General features: G+C 37.1%; 1 protein-coding gene across 2 annotated transcripts; it reads right to left on the reverse strand.

Moving 5' to 3' along the window:
* Positions 1–333: 333 nt before the first annotated feature.
* LOC132029603 (uncharacterized) lies at positions 334–19,048 on the reverse strand. Of its 2 annotated transcripts, XM_059418879.1 has the most exons (14): positions 18,874–19,048; positions 13,716–13,890; positions 10,933–11,016; positions 10,542–10,783; positions 10,126–10,369; positions 7,315–7,394; positions 5,819–5,903; positions 5,122–5,253; positions 4,921–5,034; positions 2,900–2,947; positions 1,889–1,973; positions 975–1,019; positions 833–904; positions 334–739 (listed from the first exon to the last, which is right to left on the reverse strand). In XM_059418879.1, the coding sequence occupies exons 1-14, from the start codon at positions 19,002–19,004 to the stop codon at positions 645–647; spliced, it is 1,632 nt and encodes a 543-aa protein (XP_059274862.1). In that variant the 5' UTR covers positions 19,005–19,048; the 3' UTR covers positions 334–644. The 2 variants fall into 2 exon arrangements, with proteins under 2 accessions (XP_059274862.1, XP_059274861.1); XM_059418878.1 differs by lacking the exon at positions 2,900–2,947.
* Between the last annotated feature and the right edge of the window lie 216 nt (positions 19,049–19,264).

The following is a 19,264-nucleotide window of genomic DNA, read 5'->3' on the forward strand; positions in this document are numbered from 1 at the left end:
CAAGATAGTATTAACTTGAAAAGCTCCTAAAACCTGATTTTTAAACTTCACATTCTGTATTTCAAGTTTGAAGTTGAAACAATACGCCAATTTGATCTCCAAATATATTTTCAAATATTTGGAACTTGATAAATGGAAAAACGGATATAAATAAAAAAGGATAACAGAATCTACCCTTTTAATGCAATAACAAGGTTTAGGACTTTGTCAATACTCTATTCTTTCTCGAGGAATCTGTTTTGCCATGTCTCAACGCTTTTGTCTAATATATCATTTATTTATAGTCAAAAGGTCTTAACATATCCTGGTCCACCACAGTAACTGAAAACCGTCTCAAGAAAATGAGAAGGCATAACCAAAAAAGAAGATACAACAGGGTAGCAATATTTTCTGCTCTGCTATACATGGAACAGCTTGAAAATACAATAGTAGAAAGCTCACAGGCAGACGAACAAAGTTTTGCCCATAAAAACCACAGTATAATTGGTCCCCAAAGCCATATTTCCCATTAGTTAAATTTTATCTGACCAGAAATTGCCACAAGAGAAAGCATTTGATTGCCAACCTGGGCAATGGATGATATCAAGCAGCCTAAGTTTCTATTGCACAAACATTCCCTACAACAGTTTTCCATGTCCTACAAATCAACCAAGTTTCTCAAGCACTACTGTACACTTATATGATGATGCCGCGAAATGCAGAGAGAACCACTTTGAATGCTGATAAAGAGGTGAGCAACCTGAATTTCAAATACAACAGGTGTATGCTACCACCCCTTAGGTAGTTATTTTTTCAATATAAAGCCAGTGATATCATGGAGATATTGCATAACCGGTTGACGTTATCATCTCTGTATCTATTTCTCCAGCTGTTGCATTTGTTGAAAGATAGTCCTTAGAATTACCTGCGGACATTGATTAGACTAGGAGAAAAAAAGTTCAATATTTAACAATACTGAAGGTCACAACACTTACCGAATATGGAATCAATGCGCCTAGGTGATGTGTCCCTTGTAGGATCTGGGGGAAAATGAAAGAAGAATGAAATCACTCTCTGAACTTAAAAGTAGACAAGGATACAACAAACATTTTCCATTACATAAATCAAATAGAAACACAACAGATACTCCTCGTTAGTTCAGGGCAAAGATAAGGTTCAAAATAGCAGAAGTTAGCCATGCTGTCTTTTGAAGTTCTATTTGTTTCTTATTTTGGATAAAGTGCCATTTGATATTGAACAAGAAGGTACATAGTCTAATGCTTGGGATTTGCCTTCTGAAATATTTTAAACATTCACTCTGGTTTCTATTTAGTTATAATTTCCATAAAACTTCTTGCAGGTAAGCATCACTAGTTTATTGTTGTTTGAACCGGATCTGTGTAGAGCCAGGCCAAGAATTATCGAAAAAGAAATTTAAGATGATCAATTCACAACCATCCTCTCCATTTTCTGCAAAATATACAAAAACCATGTGAAATTGAGAAAATGCATCCTAAGCATATCAGAGAGCTTGGCAAAGGAAGCTAAGTAGTCATAACGAAACGTCCATACTCAAGACTAGAAGCCAGATAAACAAACAAATAGCTTTAAAACACCACCCACCACTAACATCATGAATAGTAACAATAACAATATTAAGTATTACTAACATCAATCTATGAACTCTGAAGTGGTTTTATTTTTGAGATAAGAGCTTGCAGAGATTCCCACCAAAGATAGGGGGAAACCTGCAGTGCTTCTTTGGAATGGTCCAGTAACAGTAGTTCCAGGGAGGTTCTAGATAGGCGTCAGAGGTCCACTTTTATGAAAGATCAAGCATGCACAAATTTCTAACTAAATTATAATTACACACTAGTAGAAGGCCCCAGGATGGGAACAAATGACTTACCAGAAGAGTTGCGTAGTGCCTTGACAGCGTCAAAGTTTTTGTACGTATAGCCCACAAAACTTAGATCTTTGGGAGTTAATGACATCTGTATACATGAAACCCGAAGTCAGATAACTAACTTAGAATTCTGAGGTTGCAAATACATATCAGTAGGATCTTATTTTACATAAAATATTTCACTTGAAATATGGATAATCTTCTTATAGGTTAGGTACAAGAATACCAGGATGGGATCGTGTAAGGACACACATCCCAGGGAATGGACATATTTTACAACAACAACAACATACCCATTATAATCCCACAAGTGGGGTCTGGGAAGGGTAGGATGTACGCAGACCTTACCTCTACCTTTATGGGGTAGAGAGGCTGTTTCCGATAGACCCTCGGCTCAAAAGAAGGAATGGACATATTTTCTGAATGCAAAAGGTCACAACTTTTAGGAAGATCAATGCAAGCTGAGATGTACAAGAAACAAAACAAGAAGACTGAAGTAAAAGATCAACTTTATTTTTTATCTTTTTGGTAGTAAAAGATATCGACAATAAAGTACTTGGTTAAAGTAAAAGATCTACTTTACTGACGATACATAAAGCATGTTATACACGTGTATGTCCGTATGCAATTATGTGGTGTCTAAGGCTATACATCTATTACTAAAAAAGAACAGAGATATAGAAGATATATCAAAAATCTACAGGCCTCTGTAGTATATGTACATATTTCGAGAGCTATTGATTTGCAATATCCAATGTAGTTTGCAGATATATTTTGGATAAGAGTGGATGAAAACAGATTTAAATAGTTCTTTTGATTGACATAAAACCAAAACACGGTTCCACAGTATGTTCTGAGTAAACCCTTCTAAGCTTCCCTCTTTTGCTTATTGCTGCAGAATTTCAGGCAAGTTGCGGTTTTAAGGATGCACATACTTTATCAGTTTATTGGCCATAAATACTACCATATTAAAAAGGTACTGAAATACATACAGAAAGAACAGTGATTACAAACCTTCCGAGAAGGTCCTGAACCAGATCTTGCTGATGTTGGAGTATCCATCTATGAAGAAGTCCAGAAGGCAAGAACAGAGTTACAAGGAGAAACAGACTACATTTGAACTAGAATGACATAGGTGACAGAATATAAATCCAAGAAATCTGGATTCAGAAGGCTAACATGTGACTCAAGCATATTCTTGCGAATAGGTAAACGAAAAAGTGAGGACTGATAGTTTGAAAATCACAATCCAAATCCCTAAGCATGAATTGTCTTTAAAAGATGCCAGCTAAAGACCGTGCACAATATTGTGTGTGACTAAGTTTGACTAGAAACAGAGATTAAGGAGAAAGCTTGACTTACCCAATACAAGTGTAGCAGTAAGGATAAGGATCTAAACATAAAATTATCTAGTTTAAACGAATACGCTACTCATGAAGTAATAGAAAGCAACTGTTTTTAGAAAGTGAGATAACTAGGAAGGATTCAAGTTGCATTATAATAAACTCTACCAGTTTCTTGTCTAACTTTATCTGTGAAAAGAGAAAGGAAGAGAGATAACTCTTTTCAAAATGGTCATTACGGGACATGTAACAGATTGCAACCCCTCTAATAATTTGAACTTAAACAATGAGGCGATTCACACACTTCAACACTGTACAAAAGCAAACAGAGATCCTGGGTTGAGTCTGAATGTTACCCATCAACAAAATTTTGTACATGCTTGGCCGAAGAAAAAAGAAGCAAGTCCGGAGAAAACGGCATTTTGTACCTTTTTATACGTTGCTATATATGGATACAAATCAAACAGTAGATATGATTCCAAGCTTTAGCAATGACAGTTTCTTGAAGAACATTATTTCACTTAAACAAAATAGTAAAAATCTCATGCTTTGTTTATCGTCGTGCACTCCTGAGCTGTGCTCGTCATTTACACTGGGGTTGAGTGGACAATATTCCTGCTAGTTGACGAGTTGTTGACATTTGAACTACAGAGCTGTGGTAATCAGATGAATCTCTTTTTAGAAAATGGCCATTAAGAAAGTTTAAAAAAAGTAGAGGCGGATAGATATATATAGTCTACCAACTAGTTTTTGAGAAAAGATTAATATGTAGAATGTGTAATGTTACTGTTTTTGTAAACATGAAGAAATTAAAAGTAGGAGAAATTGATTCTGGGAATTATTCTGGGTTGCAGAGGACCTTTCCTTCTGACACATTTTTTGTATTTAACTATATCTGGAAAACTGTTTTTCTGGAACCAAAGACTAATTCTTTAGCATCAATCTCTCTTATCACTTTCCTAACTCCTCCATTTCTGCAGAATCTCCACACACACACACACATATTTCTTTTCTAAACCTGAAAACTAGTCAGTGGAACACACACACAAAAAAACACATTTATTATTTCCCCCACTTCTTGGTCTTCTTTTAAACCTAATTTCACTCCATGCCCATAGCTATCGAGGTCGAACTTCAGCAACTCGTCGACAACATCCAAGATTTATGTATTCAACTCAAAATGAAACAGATACAATTGAGGAACACATGACGTTGAATGCGAGAAACAGCCATCCTACCTTGGTAGGAGTAAGGTCTGCGTACACCCTACCCTCCCCAGACCCCACGTCGTGGGATTTCACTGGGTTGTTGTTGTTGTTGTTGTATGACGTTGAATGCGAGAATAACCATTGTGGGAATTGTGTTATTTGTTTGAGAAGGAATAGTTCTTCAACAGGCTGCCATTCTGAAAGATTGTGTGAATGCTTATTATGTGACTTGCCCAAGGAATAAAACTCTTAGGTGAGGAGGTCCACAAACTTCACATGGTTTCGGAGGAAGCAGAGATCCTTATTCAAGTTTCACCACCACCCATCAACGAAATATTTTTACGTACTTGACCCAAGAAAAAGAATCAAACCCACATGTGGCGATTCACACAGTTCACCAATATTCTAAGCAGACAGTGAAAAGAAGACACATGTTGACTTTCTCTATTAAAAAAAAAAAAAATTATTCACTTTCATGAAATACCTCATCATACTTCATAAAATTCTGGGTGTCCAGCTCTCCATTAACTTCTGGTTTGAAGGCTGCTTCCATTTCATACAGCCTATCCCATACAATATCCTTGAACCAAGGGTGAGCCTGATACCAGCCACTTTTAATAAATTTAACAGAAGAAACATGAAAGCTCCAGTGAAACTGATTGGATGTAAATGATTCAAATAGTACCTTTATTTGGTTAGAACCTCCAGTACCCAGTCTATGTTCAACATCACATAGTAACCTGCAAATAAGATCCTTTGCCTCATGTGAGAGTTTGATATCTTCAGGAAACCTTAGGTGATTTCTCCAGTGAACTATCTGGCAACCACATACATGGAGTCAGAATCTGATAGATTTGGCAGTAACAGGAGAACCTGAAAAGAAGGTTAGCTTCAACAAGAAGGAAACTAGTACATTGTAGTTAGTCTAATACAGATATGGGTGTTACTAATTCTCCGCATTCTCATAGTAAACATTTGATTGTAGAACTGGCAAGCACATCACTGTGAATGCAATACATCTGCTGAAACTTATAGTGCAAAAGGTAGCAAACTTAAACACAATTGTACAAACAAGACAGGCTAATGTAAGTGGTTAAGCATCAGCAAGAAAGGTCTCGGGCATCAGCTGTCCAAGTTGTCTTCCAGTTTTCAGGCATCAGCAAAGAAAGGTGGTCTTACTCGGACGAGATCACATACAAAGCATTCTAGTTCTTTGTATGTGGGCTTTTTGCAACAGGTTCTTAGCATCAAACTTTTCTATCATTCTCTATTGATTTTTAACAGCGAAAGAATCAGGGCACTTTCTGTACTCTCAGCAGCAGTAGATATCCTTATCATACCAAAAAAGCATATTTGAAGAAAACAGAAAGTAAAGAAGCTACCTTTCTGCAAGTAGTTATTGGATCATCAGCGTAGAATGGAGGATAACCAATGAGCATTTCGTACATAATTGCACCAAGGGACCACCTGTATGTAGTATAGTAGATAAAAGATGAGAAATAGATAAAGCACAGCATGGTTCATTTTTCTTTAGAGTAACAAGTAGCTATTATACAGTGGGTTAGAAAACAAAAGCATTTTCCTGCAGTCCTCATCAAATTAATGAAAACATAGGTTTGTGGAAATGCTCTGGCTATCAGTGAAGTTCCACAAAATCCCAAACGACAAATTTCTCTCATTCCACTATGGGTTGTTCTGCAGATGAGGCACTGGATCTGGTAGCATCAGATATCTTTCCCATCCCAGCCTATATCATCCCCAGAATGGTGAAGGCTTGAAAGAGGTTTGTGTTTTTGGGTTGGGGGGGGGGGGGGGGGGGGGGGGGAGTAGGTTAAGCACTTAATTGACAGGTTTACACTTTGGTCATAAAAGGAGGCAGGGGGAGCCCTTCACTGATATTTCCTACTCCTTTCGTCCTTACTCTTTCCATGTCCCAGAATCAAGAAGCTCTTACTCCCTTTACCTTCATGCTAACATGCTCTCTCCTCCCACAGTGAACTCTTTCTCTAGACCCCTTCCACCTTCTCCAAAATCTTTCTTTTCTCCCTCATCCACTCCTATTCCCATTACCTCATGCAGCATCCTACCCGCTAACACTGATGTCCTCACTCCTCCCTACTTCTGTTTTGTCTTCCCCAAAACAAGCAGGCAGCCAACCAGAAAACCCAGATTACCTTAACTGCTTTCTCAATCTCCATAGGTATCTACTTTTCCGTTATCAGTGAGGTTATTTGACCATTCCATTCCTCGTTTAGTAGGGCTTTTTTTTCTTTTTTTTTTTTTTTTTTGTTTGGCTGCTATATTTCTTTGTTTGCCGCTGATTGGTATTGATTGAACTTAGTTAAGATGGACATAGAGGTGCCAAATTTTCCTGCCTCTGCATTTTATTATAGACAAGGAGTTTTAAGAAAAGAATTTTTTTTTTAACACAAGGCTGAACATGACATGCCAAAAGTACCCTTAGAATCTAATGGTCTTAAACATGCCATGTCGATTAGGATAAAATCTGAATGTTAAAACTAAAGAATTTCCGAGTATAGAAATATGTCAATCTTTTCAGAGTAGACTGAAAAAAAAAAGAGTATCTTATAAAAGAGAACATGGAAAATACTTTTTTTTAATTATCATTAACAGTAAAAGGTGCCACCACATATGTTAGAAAGCCAACTAATCAAGAGAGAAATCCATCAATTAGTTCAACGATCAGCAAAGTCCTCTTTTCAGATTTATATACCAACTTGAACAGGGTCTCGCTATAGACATTTAGATATTTGTCACATAGATTCATGCATAGCAGACATGTATGAGCAGAGAATCCAAGATATCCTGGTGATATATTGCAAAAAAGCTAAATTCTAATTTCGGAATGAACACTAACCAATCACATTCCATTCCATATCCTTTCTTCAATAGTACCTCAGGAGCAATATAGTCTGGTGTACCAACTGTTGAAAATGCCTTTTAGATGATGAAGAAGGCAAAAATTAGTTTCACATATATATAAAATTCAATACTTGCTAAATAACACTGAACTAAAATTGTCTACAAAAGTGAATATTAAGATTATATGACAAAGTAATTGACATATTGCAAAAATAAGTGCAAGTGTTTGGGACAAGATAAACTTGTTCAATTATAACAAAACAAATTGCATCTTTACACAAATCAAAAGTAATAAATTTATTTCAGGTTTTAAAGGGCATAACAAACAGTAGATTCAAATAGTATGCCAATGGATGTTACTTTTTTTGAAACTGGTGATTTTGAAATATGCCAAAGGATGTTATTCAACTGGAAGATCCATTGACCACACCTTTTTACTTATTAACATAAATATTTCATGGTTGAATTGAAATAGAAGAGACCCCTTCTTTACACTTGACGTGCCATGCCTCTGCAAAATGACTTTCTTGAGCCGGGGGTCTGTCAGAAAGAGCCCCTCTACCCCACAAAGGTAGGGGGAAGGTCTGCGTACACCTCATCCTCCCGGACCCCACTTGTGGGATATACTAGATATGTTATTGTTTGTGTTGTTGCAAATTAATGTGATATATTGAATTATTCACTTTTTGGTCCAATGCATTTTTCTATAAGGTAACTAAGTTTATTTATGTGAAAGATCTACCATATACAAGAACACCACCAAGCAGACAGCCTACACGAAATATGGTTCTCTACAAAGTACACCAACAGTGCCAAAAGGAAGCTAGATATAAGAGGTTATTCCGTGTATATACAAAATTGTTTTCTGCACCATCAAAGCCTCTCCTATTCCTATCTTTCCATAGGACCCACATAAGAGCTAGTGTGCTGTTGGAGTGCACCACAATAATTCACCAAGGGGTCACGATCGTGATTGTGAAGAAGGGCGTGACATTGACCGGCCAAGAAGAACATTTTGCTCTCCACAATCGCAAAAGTCAAGGAGACTACACATCTCGATCATAAAGCTAGCACCGCATTCGCAAAGCATTAGCAGAGTGTTCGACTCTTTAGTCAAATACTCTTCGCGATCACTTAAAGTGGGCCATGACTGCGATGGTCAAATCAGGTTGAACTCCGCAATTGTGCGCGATGGGTCGCAATCGCGATGAAAGAACAAATATGGTATATATTGAACAGTGACGAGTTTCAGACGCAAACCTTGCCATTATAAGACAGTGGGAGCTCATGGGGGTTGATCCAAACTGCAGATTTCGACTTGAATCATTAACTATTAAGGTATTGATTCTCTAACACCCTATGATATTTGTACTTGATTTTGGTGCAATTTTAACCCTAAATCCATGAGATTCAAAAAGAAAATATGACCTAGTTTCCTAATGAGGTAAATAAGGGATTTGACCTAGCTATTAAAAAAAAAAAAAAAGGGCAGCCCGTTGCACTAAGCTCCCGCTATGCGTGGGGTCCGGGGAAGGGCCGGGCCATAGGTGGGGAATCTCACCAGCTGTGAGTTGAGTGAGAGTTTAACTTCTGGATTGCATGCTTTTCCAAAAGCATGACTCGAGACTTGCAATACTGCTTTGAAAATACCTAGTATGGTTTGGGCCGAGTGCGTGCTAGGTCATTTATGCTATTTTGAGCTACTTACAATATGTTATACTGTCTTATGACTATGGCACGACACTGTCGAGACTTGAAGCATGACTTAGGATTGTTTTTCTACAAATTAAGCATGACACCTTAGAGTTGCACTGATATAAATCATACTACGGTCTTTTAAATTGTTACATGCACTGATTGATTTGGTTTCACATGATATTTATCTGATGATGTGATTTCTTGTATTGTTATTGTATGTCAATACTTGAGTTGATATCGATATTGGACTGTGAGGTCTAACGGATCCCTGGTATCCGTGACGGCCCATGGATTTAGGTCTACCGAATCATAGTATGAGGGCCGTATGATTAAGGTCTAAAGGATCTCACAGGCATCCACAAGGGCCCAATGGCTGGATTATAGGTCTAGTAGTCCCAATCCATGAGGGCCCATGGCTTTTTATTGGATTTGGTTTTACTTGTACCTGTCATGCTACTTGCCTTACTTGTTTTCATTACTGTATTGTTATATATAGTTGTTTTTGCCTTCACAAATTATTCTGAAAGACTTTCTCCGAGGGGTAAAGACGGAGGAGCGAGTCGATGATCTCACTAGGCTTAGGCTCACCAAATCCATTCACTGCTCTGAGCAGAGATCCGTCTACTAGTGCAGTTGAGCCATGCTGACCTCAAGGTGATGAGCGATTCCAATAGAGGTGAGCCTCCCACAGTTGGTTCGTGGAACAACTTTTATTCATCTTATATAGTTTCTCTTTTCAGACTATGTCCTCTAGACTTATGTATTTTTTTTGTTGAAGTAAGTTGTTGCATTAAAAAAAGCATCAAGAAGACTTATGTATTTGGTCTATTAAGATGCTCCTACAGTTGTATTTCAGGTCTGGGCTACCATTTCGGATATTGTATCTTATTTTAGACTTCCGCTATATTGAGATATCCTTTTTATTATGTTACGGATTCCTATTAAGATGTTTCTTATTACTGTGCTTTGGGTTGAATTATTGGCTCACCTAGCGGGTAGTGGCTTGTTGGGTGCCATGTCGCGAGGCCTGATTTTAGGGTCATGACAATGTGATAGAATCCTCACACAACACAAAGAAGAAAAAGCATATATTAGTAATATAGCATACCAATTTCCTCCTGTTTATCTGCCAATGATGAAGTTTTTCGCGGGGGCTTTTCCACGTATTTCCATCATTGGTATCTGGGAAGGTGCTATCTATATCCATAGGGTCCTTTATATTCTCATCATCCATTGCTTCATTTTCTTTTAATGTGGATAACGTTCTACGATCAAGAGGCTTACAGAGACCAAAATCAGAGAGCTTCATGTGACCGTTTTTGTCCAAAAGAAGGTTGTCAGGTTTGATATCTCTGAAAAAAAAAATGGAAAATATGAACACCAAAACAGCAACAACTTTGAAAGAACTATGCCTCAAGAAAGCTATTGCATAGTCGCATTCAATTATTATGCGCATAAATTATCTTTAAGTCTTTATCATCTCATAACAATAACTTTTACAAATCAGAAGTTGATGCAACAAACCTGTGAATGTAATGATGCTTGTGAATGGATTCTATAGCTAGGACACTCTGAGCAATATAAAATTTAGCTACACTTTCAGACAATGTGTCTTCTCTCATCAGCAGAGTCATCATGTCACCGCCAGGAAGATACTCCATGACAAGGTAAAGATATTCAGCATCTTGGAATGAGTAGTATAATTTTACAATGCAATGGCTGGCCACTTCTGCCAATAAATTTCTTTCAGCTCTCACATGCTCCACCTATGAAAATCAATTTTTCATCAGTGAATACGCATTATGGGGATATATTACATTTGCGAACATTATGAAGAAGCAAATGTGACATGCAGACAGGATACAAACCCCACCCCTAAGTAGAGAAATAATGGAGGCATCATTTCTCTTCTTACCTGTCCTCTGATGAGCATTTCAGATTTCTTTAACTTCTTCATGGCATAAATGTTGCCGGATTTCTTCTCCCTGCATAATCTTACCTGCAGAGCACATGTATCCACGTATTAGAATCAGGAATGTTCTGTAAGAAGATAAGTTCAATAGCACAATCCATGTACACAGAAGAGGAAGATAGTGGTGAAGATAGTCATTTTGATTTTCTCCTCCAAGGATATTTGAATACTGACTCCAACTTCAACCATGGAAGCCAACAATGAGCATTAATGCTAACAATAGATATCAGATCAGATAGAGAAGAAGATACACATGGTCCCAAAAGGTGATTATAGTCCCCAATTCGTCCCTAAAATAAAATAGATGGTTCATTATGGGAAATGAGGTGCAACTCCAATCATTGAAAGCTTTGTTCTTGTGTAGTCATTGCAAGATTTGGGATGGGGTGATAGAAAGATGTGAGAGGAGGCTTACATACTTATCTTTGGGAGGAAGAGTGGTTCTGATTAATAGTGTGCTTGATGCTCTACCTACTTATGTAATGTCTCTGTTCTCTATGCCCAGCAAGGTGAAGAAAAGAATAGATGCGCTAAGAAGGAATTTTCTATGGCAAGAAATAGGGACAAGAAAACTTTTCACCTAGTCAACTGGGATGATGTTATCTCTAGCAAGAGGAGGGGAGGCCTGGGTATCAAAAACCTCAAGTTTCAAACCAAAAAGTCTTCTAATGAAGTGTCTCTGGAGGTATAACAAGGAGATCAATGCTCTATGAGGAAGAGTCATCCATGATAAATATGGACAGATAGGTCATTGGTGCCCAGAACCTGTCAACTGTCCTTATGGTGTTGGGAGTGTGGAGAGCTATCAGAAGCTACTGGGATTATACTCATGGTAATTCCTCTATTATGGTGGGTAATGGTAGAAAGACACTATTTTGGTGTGATAAGTGGTTGGGTTATGGTCCTCTTAAGGACATCTTTCCTGAATTTTACAACATAGCTTCTTTCCCTGAAGCTAGCTAGATGATGTGTGGGGAGCTCAAGGTTGGAATTATAGTGTTCAGAAGACTACTGCATGGCTGGGAACTGCAGAGAGTGATTGACCTTTTTAATTTTTTGGAGCCCTTCTCCAGGGACTTCAGGAGAGAGAGGTCTCGCTCATTTGGAGCAGAAGTGGCAATGGGAAATTCTCGGTTTGCTCAGCTTATTCCTCCCTGCTGAATACTGGACAGCAGATAGGGAACTGGCCTTGCAAGGCTATTTGGAAAGCTAGGGCCCCCTTCAGAGTTGCTTGTTTCACTTGGTTAGTAGCAAGACAAGCCTGTTTGACTCAAGGAAATCTCAGAAGAAGAGGTGTCCAGCTATGCTCTAGATGTTATTTGTGTAGTGCAGCAGTGGAATCCAACAACCATTTATTCCTTCACTGCCCTATAACTGCCCAGTTGTGGCAGCTCTTCATTAGTATGGTTGGTTTTAAATAGGTGATGCCCGCTACCACTGCTGAGGTTTTGAACTCTTGAAATTCCAATGGAGGAGTAGTGAAACAGAAGGGGTGGTGGAGAATGGTGCCTGCCTGTATATGGTGGTCAGTTAGGAAAGAAAGAAATGCTAGAATTTTTTAAGGCAAGCAGAATTCAACACGGAAGCCCAAGAGTTGTATTTAGTTGTTCTATTTTTGGTGTAAAGAAAATAGAATAGAGGAGACAGATTCCCTGATAGACTTGATAGGATCCCTGTAAATTCCTTTTTGCACATTAGGCATCTCTTATTTTGTAATTATGGTGCTGCACTAGGTTAGTGTTGATTTTACACACACACACACATATGTTACCAATCTCATAAAAAGAAGTCATGGTCCAAAGCAGTGCTAACCATTATAGCCCCACTCTTCCCTAAGATAGTTTTTTCTGGGACAGGAAATGCAACTTTAATCATTGAAAGCTTCATTGTTATGTAGTCTGTTTTGGTAGAACAACTTTTCTTTTAAAAAAGATCACTCTGATTTTTGGAAATTCCTGCAATCATTGTTCAGGTTAGACTTTAGGCTGATTGTGTCTGTATGTTGTTATTGACATCTAACATGGTAGGCGCTCATAAAATGGACCTTCGGCCTAAATCCCAAAAGTTTAGCTCATGAGATGAGGATTCTCCAACATAGTATAAGGAGACAAACACATAGCCTCTGGGGTCATTTGGTTGGAGGGATTGGAAAAAGCAAAAATGTCCAGATCGCCTCGTACCCAAGATTTGTGTGTCATTTCAAATATTTGCATACCAAGAGAAGAGTCTAAAGTGAGCACTCAAAATAGTTTACTTTCTACTCCCCCATAAATTTTATTGGACGAGATTTCACAGTATACAGAATCTAAAATAATTATTGACTTTTGTATTGTGTCAAGTGTGGTGGAGAAATAATACTGTACTGGCTGAAAAGTTTTTTTTTTTATAGAGAAACCATTCTAAATCAAATTAAAAGTTAAAACATTAAATGAATTTGAACATTTCTTAAACTGATGTACCAAAAGGGACAATTTGAAGTTCTGCAATTTGTGAAATTGCAATTTTATAAATAGAAATGTCAAACCTTTTGGAATTTACCAAAATATTAAGTGTCATACAGATGGTAGGAGTAGATTACTACTTTCTGTTATCAGTTTCTCTATATCCAAGCATTTGTATGAATATAATGCAAATACAGTAGAAATGAAAACAGAAAATTATGAAAGGAAGTCCTTTACTTGCAACCTGAATAAACAAAACTCAGACTATAAAGGGATAATACTCACCTCACCATAGGCTCCTCTGCCAATAATTGTTAGAAGTTCAAAATCATCCACACATATTTTGTGCCTCTTCAGTCTCATATACTCTGTCTCCTTTTGCTCTAGATCTTTGATTAGATGCATTTGCTCTTCTTTAGGCACATCTGAAGATGCTAGCTTTCTTTCTAGAACCCAACGCCTATTTTTAAATAATATTGTAACAAATATGAGACGAGACTGAGAGAAGTGAACCTAGGTTATACTCTCAAGCAATTGGGGGTTTAAATAGTGATCTACACATTCTAAAATAGGAAGGATTATCAAGATTACGTAAATATAGGAAATTAACATTCATAGTGATACTTATAGATCCTCTTGATAAAAAAGGTGATACTTATAGATCCTATATGAGAGAGAGAGAGAGAGAGAGAGAAAGTATATTTATAACATATTATTAACAGATATTATGCTAGTACACATAGCATGCTAAGCTTCTTTTACTTTCTCCCTCTCCTTTTTAGTGGGAGAGGGAGAGGGGGGAGTAAGGGGCACACTGAGATGCTAGTCTTAGTGAAGTATAGTCAAAGAAATGTCGAGATTCACAAGTGAACTCGGGAAAGATCAACTTTAATATTTTGCTTAAAATTTAAATTGCTATGTGTTTCTCTTTTCTGATAAAATAATGTGATGGAGAAAAATCCTTGCATACAAGATGTAACAAAAGCAAATAACATTGTAAGAAACATGATTTTCTACAAAATGCACCAGTCTTTTGTAATCGGCATCTCGTATGTGCTCCTAGTGTATACCACTCCCTCCGTCCCAATTTATGTGGCACCGTTTGACTTGACACAAAGTTTAAGAAAGAAAGGAAGACTACTGAAATGTGTAGTCTAAAATAAACCTTGTCCATTGTGTGGCTATAAATCATTTCATTAAGGTATAAGGGGAATTTTAAAGTTAAATTGTTTTTAATTATAGAAAGGTGACATTCTTTTTGGGACAGACTAAAAAGGAAAGGGCGCCACATCAATTGGGACAGGGGGAGTACTATATAAGAACGATACCTCAAAACAAAATGTTGATCACCTTTATATCCTTCGGAAATTAAATTAAACTGCATTCCATGTTATATAAAATTGTAATTACTCTTAACAGGCCCTCACTGTATGATTTACACTATAACAAATTTCTGGATTTTATTGCACAATTTCCATACCCATGGGACAAGAAGGCACAAAACTGCTCAGTCTTTTTATGATAAAGACAAAACTGCTCAGTCTAGACTCTCCAGTTGACTCCCAATTTGGCATTTGCGATTTTGCTAATTTTCGAGCTGGTCCCCTGACCACACAAATGAACTAGTCAATCTGAACCTTTAAAACTCTCATCATCCACAAACAACCAGCTTAAAAGTAGCGCTTTCAATATATGGATTTCACTGCTTTCCAACACGTCAAACTCAAATGGTTATAATGGCTAACAAATGTGATCATCATAGAGTAAGCCGCTTAACTAAAGAGTTCATGATGTCAAGTGATACATTTAGGCATAATACTACAACAGCAACAATTGCCCCTCAGTCCTAGTTGGATCGGCTATGAATCCTCGATATTCATTCCTCTTCATCTGGATCTGTTTCATTACACTACTCACAGTGTAGCCAAATTGAAATAGTATAGTCGTAACTCATGCATCACCAGCCCTGTGTCAAGTCACCACCGAAATGCCCCGACTATTTTCCGCAAAAATAATCCCTTTTTCAAGCAGTGGATCCAATTTCAATGTAACTAAATTAAGTCCTTCCAAATATGAAAGAATCATGAAAGCCACAAAGCCCCATAATTCCAGCTATGAAAACATAAGAAGTCAATACTACGGATGGTACCAACAGATTTTTTTTTTTTTTTTTTTTGATGAAGTAAGAAGTTTATTGATGGCATCAAATGCTACCAACAGATGTTGAGGGCAAAAAAGAATAGCAGAAATAAATGTAGGACATCTAAGCAGTCCAATTTACCTTTCAATGAATTTATTCCCCACCCAACCCATCAAAACTTGGGGATTGGACAGGTTACACTTTTTATTAGAAGGGAAACTTAGGGATTGGACAGGTTACACTTATATGGGCTCACCATATTATTCTTTTTTATGAAGTAGATATCAGAGATGGCATCAAGAAGATGCCCAAAAGTTACAAAATAAAGATTGAGTCAACTCTAATACAGTTAAGCTAATTTTAAGGAGCTGAAAAAATCCATAAGATGGTCAATGTTAGTTATAGGGGTCAAGTTGGACCAGCTAAATAGAAAAAGTAAGCATTTAGCTTTCAGGGAGTGATTTGGAGTTGAGATTCCACTGAAATATATGCGGTCTCTTTCTATCGAAATACTACACCAAGAAAATACTAGCAGGTCCCATTAACCAGATTTTCTTGATAGCTCTATCAACTTTCCATGAACTCCAGCTCTCATTGGCATCCTTGATATTGAGTGACATAACCCGACTCAGTCCAAATATAGAATAAAACATGCTCGAGATCTCTACAGTACAGCGGAGGAGTAGGTGGTTAACACTTCCTGAAATAATCTGACACATATATCACCTATTAACCAGCTGAATGTTCCTTTTGCTAAGGTTGCCTTGTGTGGAACATGCTTTATTTAAGGTTGTCCAGATGAAGCAGAATACTTTTGTTGGCAACTTTGTTCTCCATATTAATTTGCAAGGCCATGATCAATCATCCCATTGTTAGCATAGACGTGCATACCTTGCCTTGACTGAATACGAATCATCATTTGAGCTTCCCTATTTTAATCTGTCTACATCCTGAGAGTTAACTATGTATCTTTCCAGTTTAGCTAGCGGGTCCAGTAGATTATTTATCTCCCAATCAGATACATTTCTCCTTAAAATCAGGTTCCATGTGTTGCCCTGTCCGTTTTATGCTATGGTCGAGCTTGGATCACTCACTATCTGAAAGAACCTTGGATACTCATCTTTTATTGCAGTGTTGCCCAACCATTTTAATGTGTGTTCCATTACTTACTTTGAAAGAGGTGTTCAAGGAAAATTCAGCCTAAAGTTTGCTAATGAACTTCCAAAGACCAGTACCATTAGGGACACCACACCATTGATTTTGCTCTCCATATATATATATATATATATATATATATATATATATATATTTTTTTTTTTTTTTTTTTGATAACCTTATTTTCCTCTCCATATTTGCATTTGACAGTTTGACTACTTCCGAGATACCTGCTTCCTTTAAACTACATCTCCACAACAATTTCATAAACCAACACTTGTTGTGGGCTGCTAGATCTTCTAACCCAACTCGCCTTGTAGTTTCGGTTGAATAACTTTGGATCACTTTGAAATTTATAATTCCGACTGTTACCTTCCCACAAAAAGGATCTTCTTATTCTATCAAGTTGCTTTTATACCTTGATTGGAATAACGAGAAGAGACATAAAATAAATGGGGATGCTGCCTAAAAGCTATTAATGAGTGTTAATTTTCCACCAATAGAAATATTACTTTTGCCAGGAAGCCAACCTTTCTTCAAACTTCTCTATCACACCATTCCAAATCTTAGAGGATTTAAATCTAGCACCCCGAGTGAGCCACAAATAAGTTGTGGGGAATGTACCTAGACTGCAACACATAATTTCTGCTAACTCCTATAAATCAGGAGCTTCATTGACTAGTAAAGTACTCCCTCCGTCCCAATTTATATGACACTCTTTCCTTTTAGTCAGTCTCAAGTCTCAAAACGAATGATGGCTTCTTTTTTAGTAACAATTCAACTCTAAATTTACCTTTTTACCATTAATGAAATGATTTCTAGCCACACAAATTTCTATGGTTTGTTTTAGACCACAAGTTTCAAAAGTCTTCCTTTATTTCTTAAACTTCGTGCCCAATTAAACACCCTCATATAAAATGGGACAGAGGGAGTAATGTTTTTGAGCATGTTGATGTGTAACTCTGACATAGTTTCAAAGATGAGCAATGTAAGCTTGATATGGATGACTTTGAACCTTTCTGCACAAAAAAAATTAGTGTATCATCTACATACAACAAGTGTGATACCGAAACTGAATTGCCAAGATTGTTGCCTATTTTGAAGCCTTCAATCTACAGTAAATGCTTGGCTTTCTCTAGCATTTTGCTAAGATCCTTCATTGCCAGAATGAAAAGGGGGGAAGGGAGTCTCCCTGCCTCAAACCTTTTTGTGGGAGAAAAAGCCAACAGGACCCTATTAATCAAAATTGAGTACTTCACTATAGTAATAGTGTTTTATCCACCTTTTCACTAAAGCCAATTTTCTTTAGAATTGAGAGAAGATAAGACCAATTAAGTTGGTCAAAGTCCTTCTCTATGCCAAGCTTGAAGCAAAACCAGATTCCCTACTTTTTTGCTTGCAGTCCAGGACCTCATTTGCTATTAAAGTTGCAGCGGTAATCTATAATGTGCCTGTTCTTGATGAAAGCATTTTGATGACTGGGCTTAACATATGATTTACACATTAATAGGTTTTGGATGGATCATATCACACACCTCCCATACCCACGGGGCAGCCTGATCTGTTAAGCTGACTTCCCAATCTGACCTTTGTGATTTAGCCACTTTGGCAAGTGGTCCTCTAACCATATAAAACAATAATCAATCTGAACCTTAAAAACTTGATCATCAACAAACAATCTTAAAAAGTAGGGTCTTTAACACAGATTTCACCGCTTTCCGATGACGTAAGGGAACAAATACTTATCCTAGAGCATGACAAGGTGACCATCATATGGCAAGTGATACATTCAGATATAGTACTACAACAACTATGTCTCCATCTCAAACTAGTTTGGTATCGGCTTTATGAATCTTCGATATCCATTTGGGGCAGTTTAATTCCAATACTGAAAATGCAACAAAATCAGAAAAGTATAGTCATGATGCCCCAACTATTTATCACAAAAAATATTCCCTTAGTTCAACAAAGCTGATCCAACTTAGTAAAAATTTTAAATTAAGTCAAATTATTCCAAACAAGAAAAAATCAAGAATCCAACAAAACTCTTTTTATCTACTTCCAGCTATGAACACATAAAAAGCACAGATCTTTGAAGAAAATAAAACAAGCAAGACCATCAAATTAAACAAGAAATAAAAAAGTTACCTTTCTTTGCGTTGTTGAATAGTCTTCATTTGGGTCTTGTAGTGATTCTCAATAAATTGCTTAGCAGCAGCAACTTTCTCCATTGTTAAGCTTGAACCAAGCACTTCCTCTTCACACTGTCCTTCCTCCATGTTTTTCCCTCTCTCTCTCTCTCTATCTCTGCAAACCAAACAGCCCTTTTACTCTCTCTCTCTATATATAGAGTGAAAAGTAGAGTTAGGTTGGGGTGTATGTGTTGTTTGCCTCATCAGCACTGACACTTCATCAGCGGTATATGTCTAGGCTACAACATTTCATTTGACAACTGGCAATATAGTAAATAAATTATAAGTTTTAAGTGCTGAAATTAATTTTATAAATAAAATAATCTGTCGCAAAATTAAATAGTGTC

This window comes from Lycium ferocissimum, chromosome 9, assembly GCF_029784015.1.
Source record: "Lycium ferocissimum isolate CSIRO_LF1 chromosome 9, AGI_CSIRO_Lferr_CH_V1, whole genome shotgun sequence".
Lineage (NCBI taxonomy): Eukaryota > Viridiplantae > Streptophyta > Magnoliopsida > Solanales > Solanaceae > Lycium > Lycium ferocissimum.

Coding starts and splice junctions, on each gene's coding strand:
- LOC132029603 (XM_059418879.1), bottom strand. CDS start 19,004: ATGGAGGAAGGACAGTGTGAAGAGGAAGTGCTTGGTTCAAGCTTAACA. Junction 1,974..2,899: donor GTTCAGGACCTTCTCGGAAG/GTTTGTAATCAC, acceptor TCATGTATACAG/ATGTCATTAACTCCCAAAGA. Junction 1,020..1,888: donor GGCACTACGCAACTCTTCTG/GTAAGTCATTTG, acceptor ATTTTCCCCCAG/ATCCTACAAGGGACACATCA.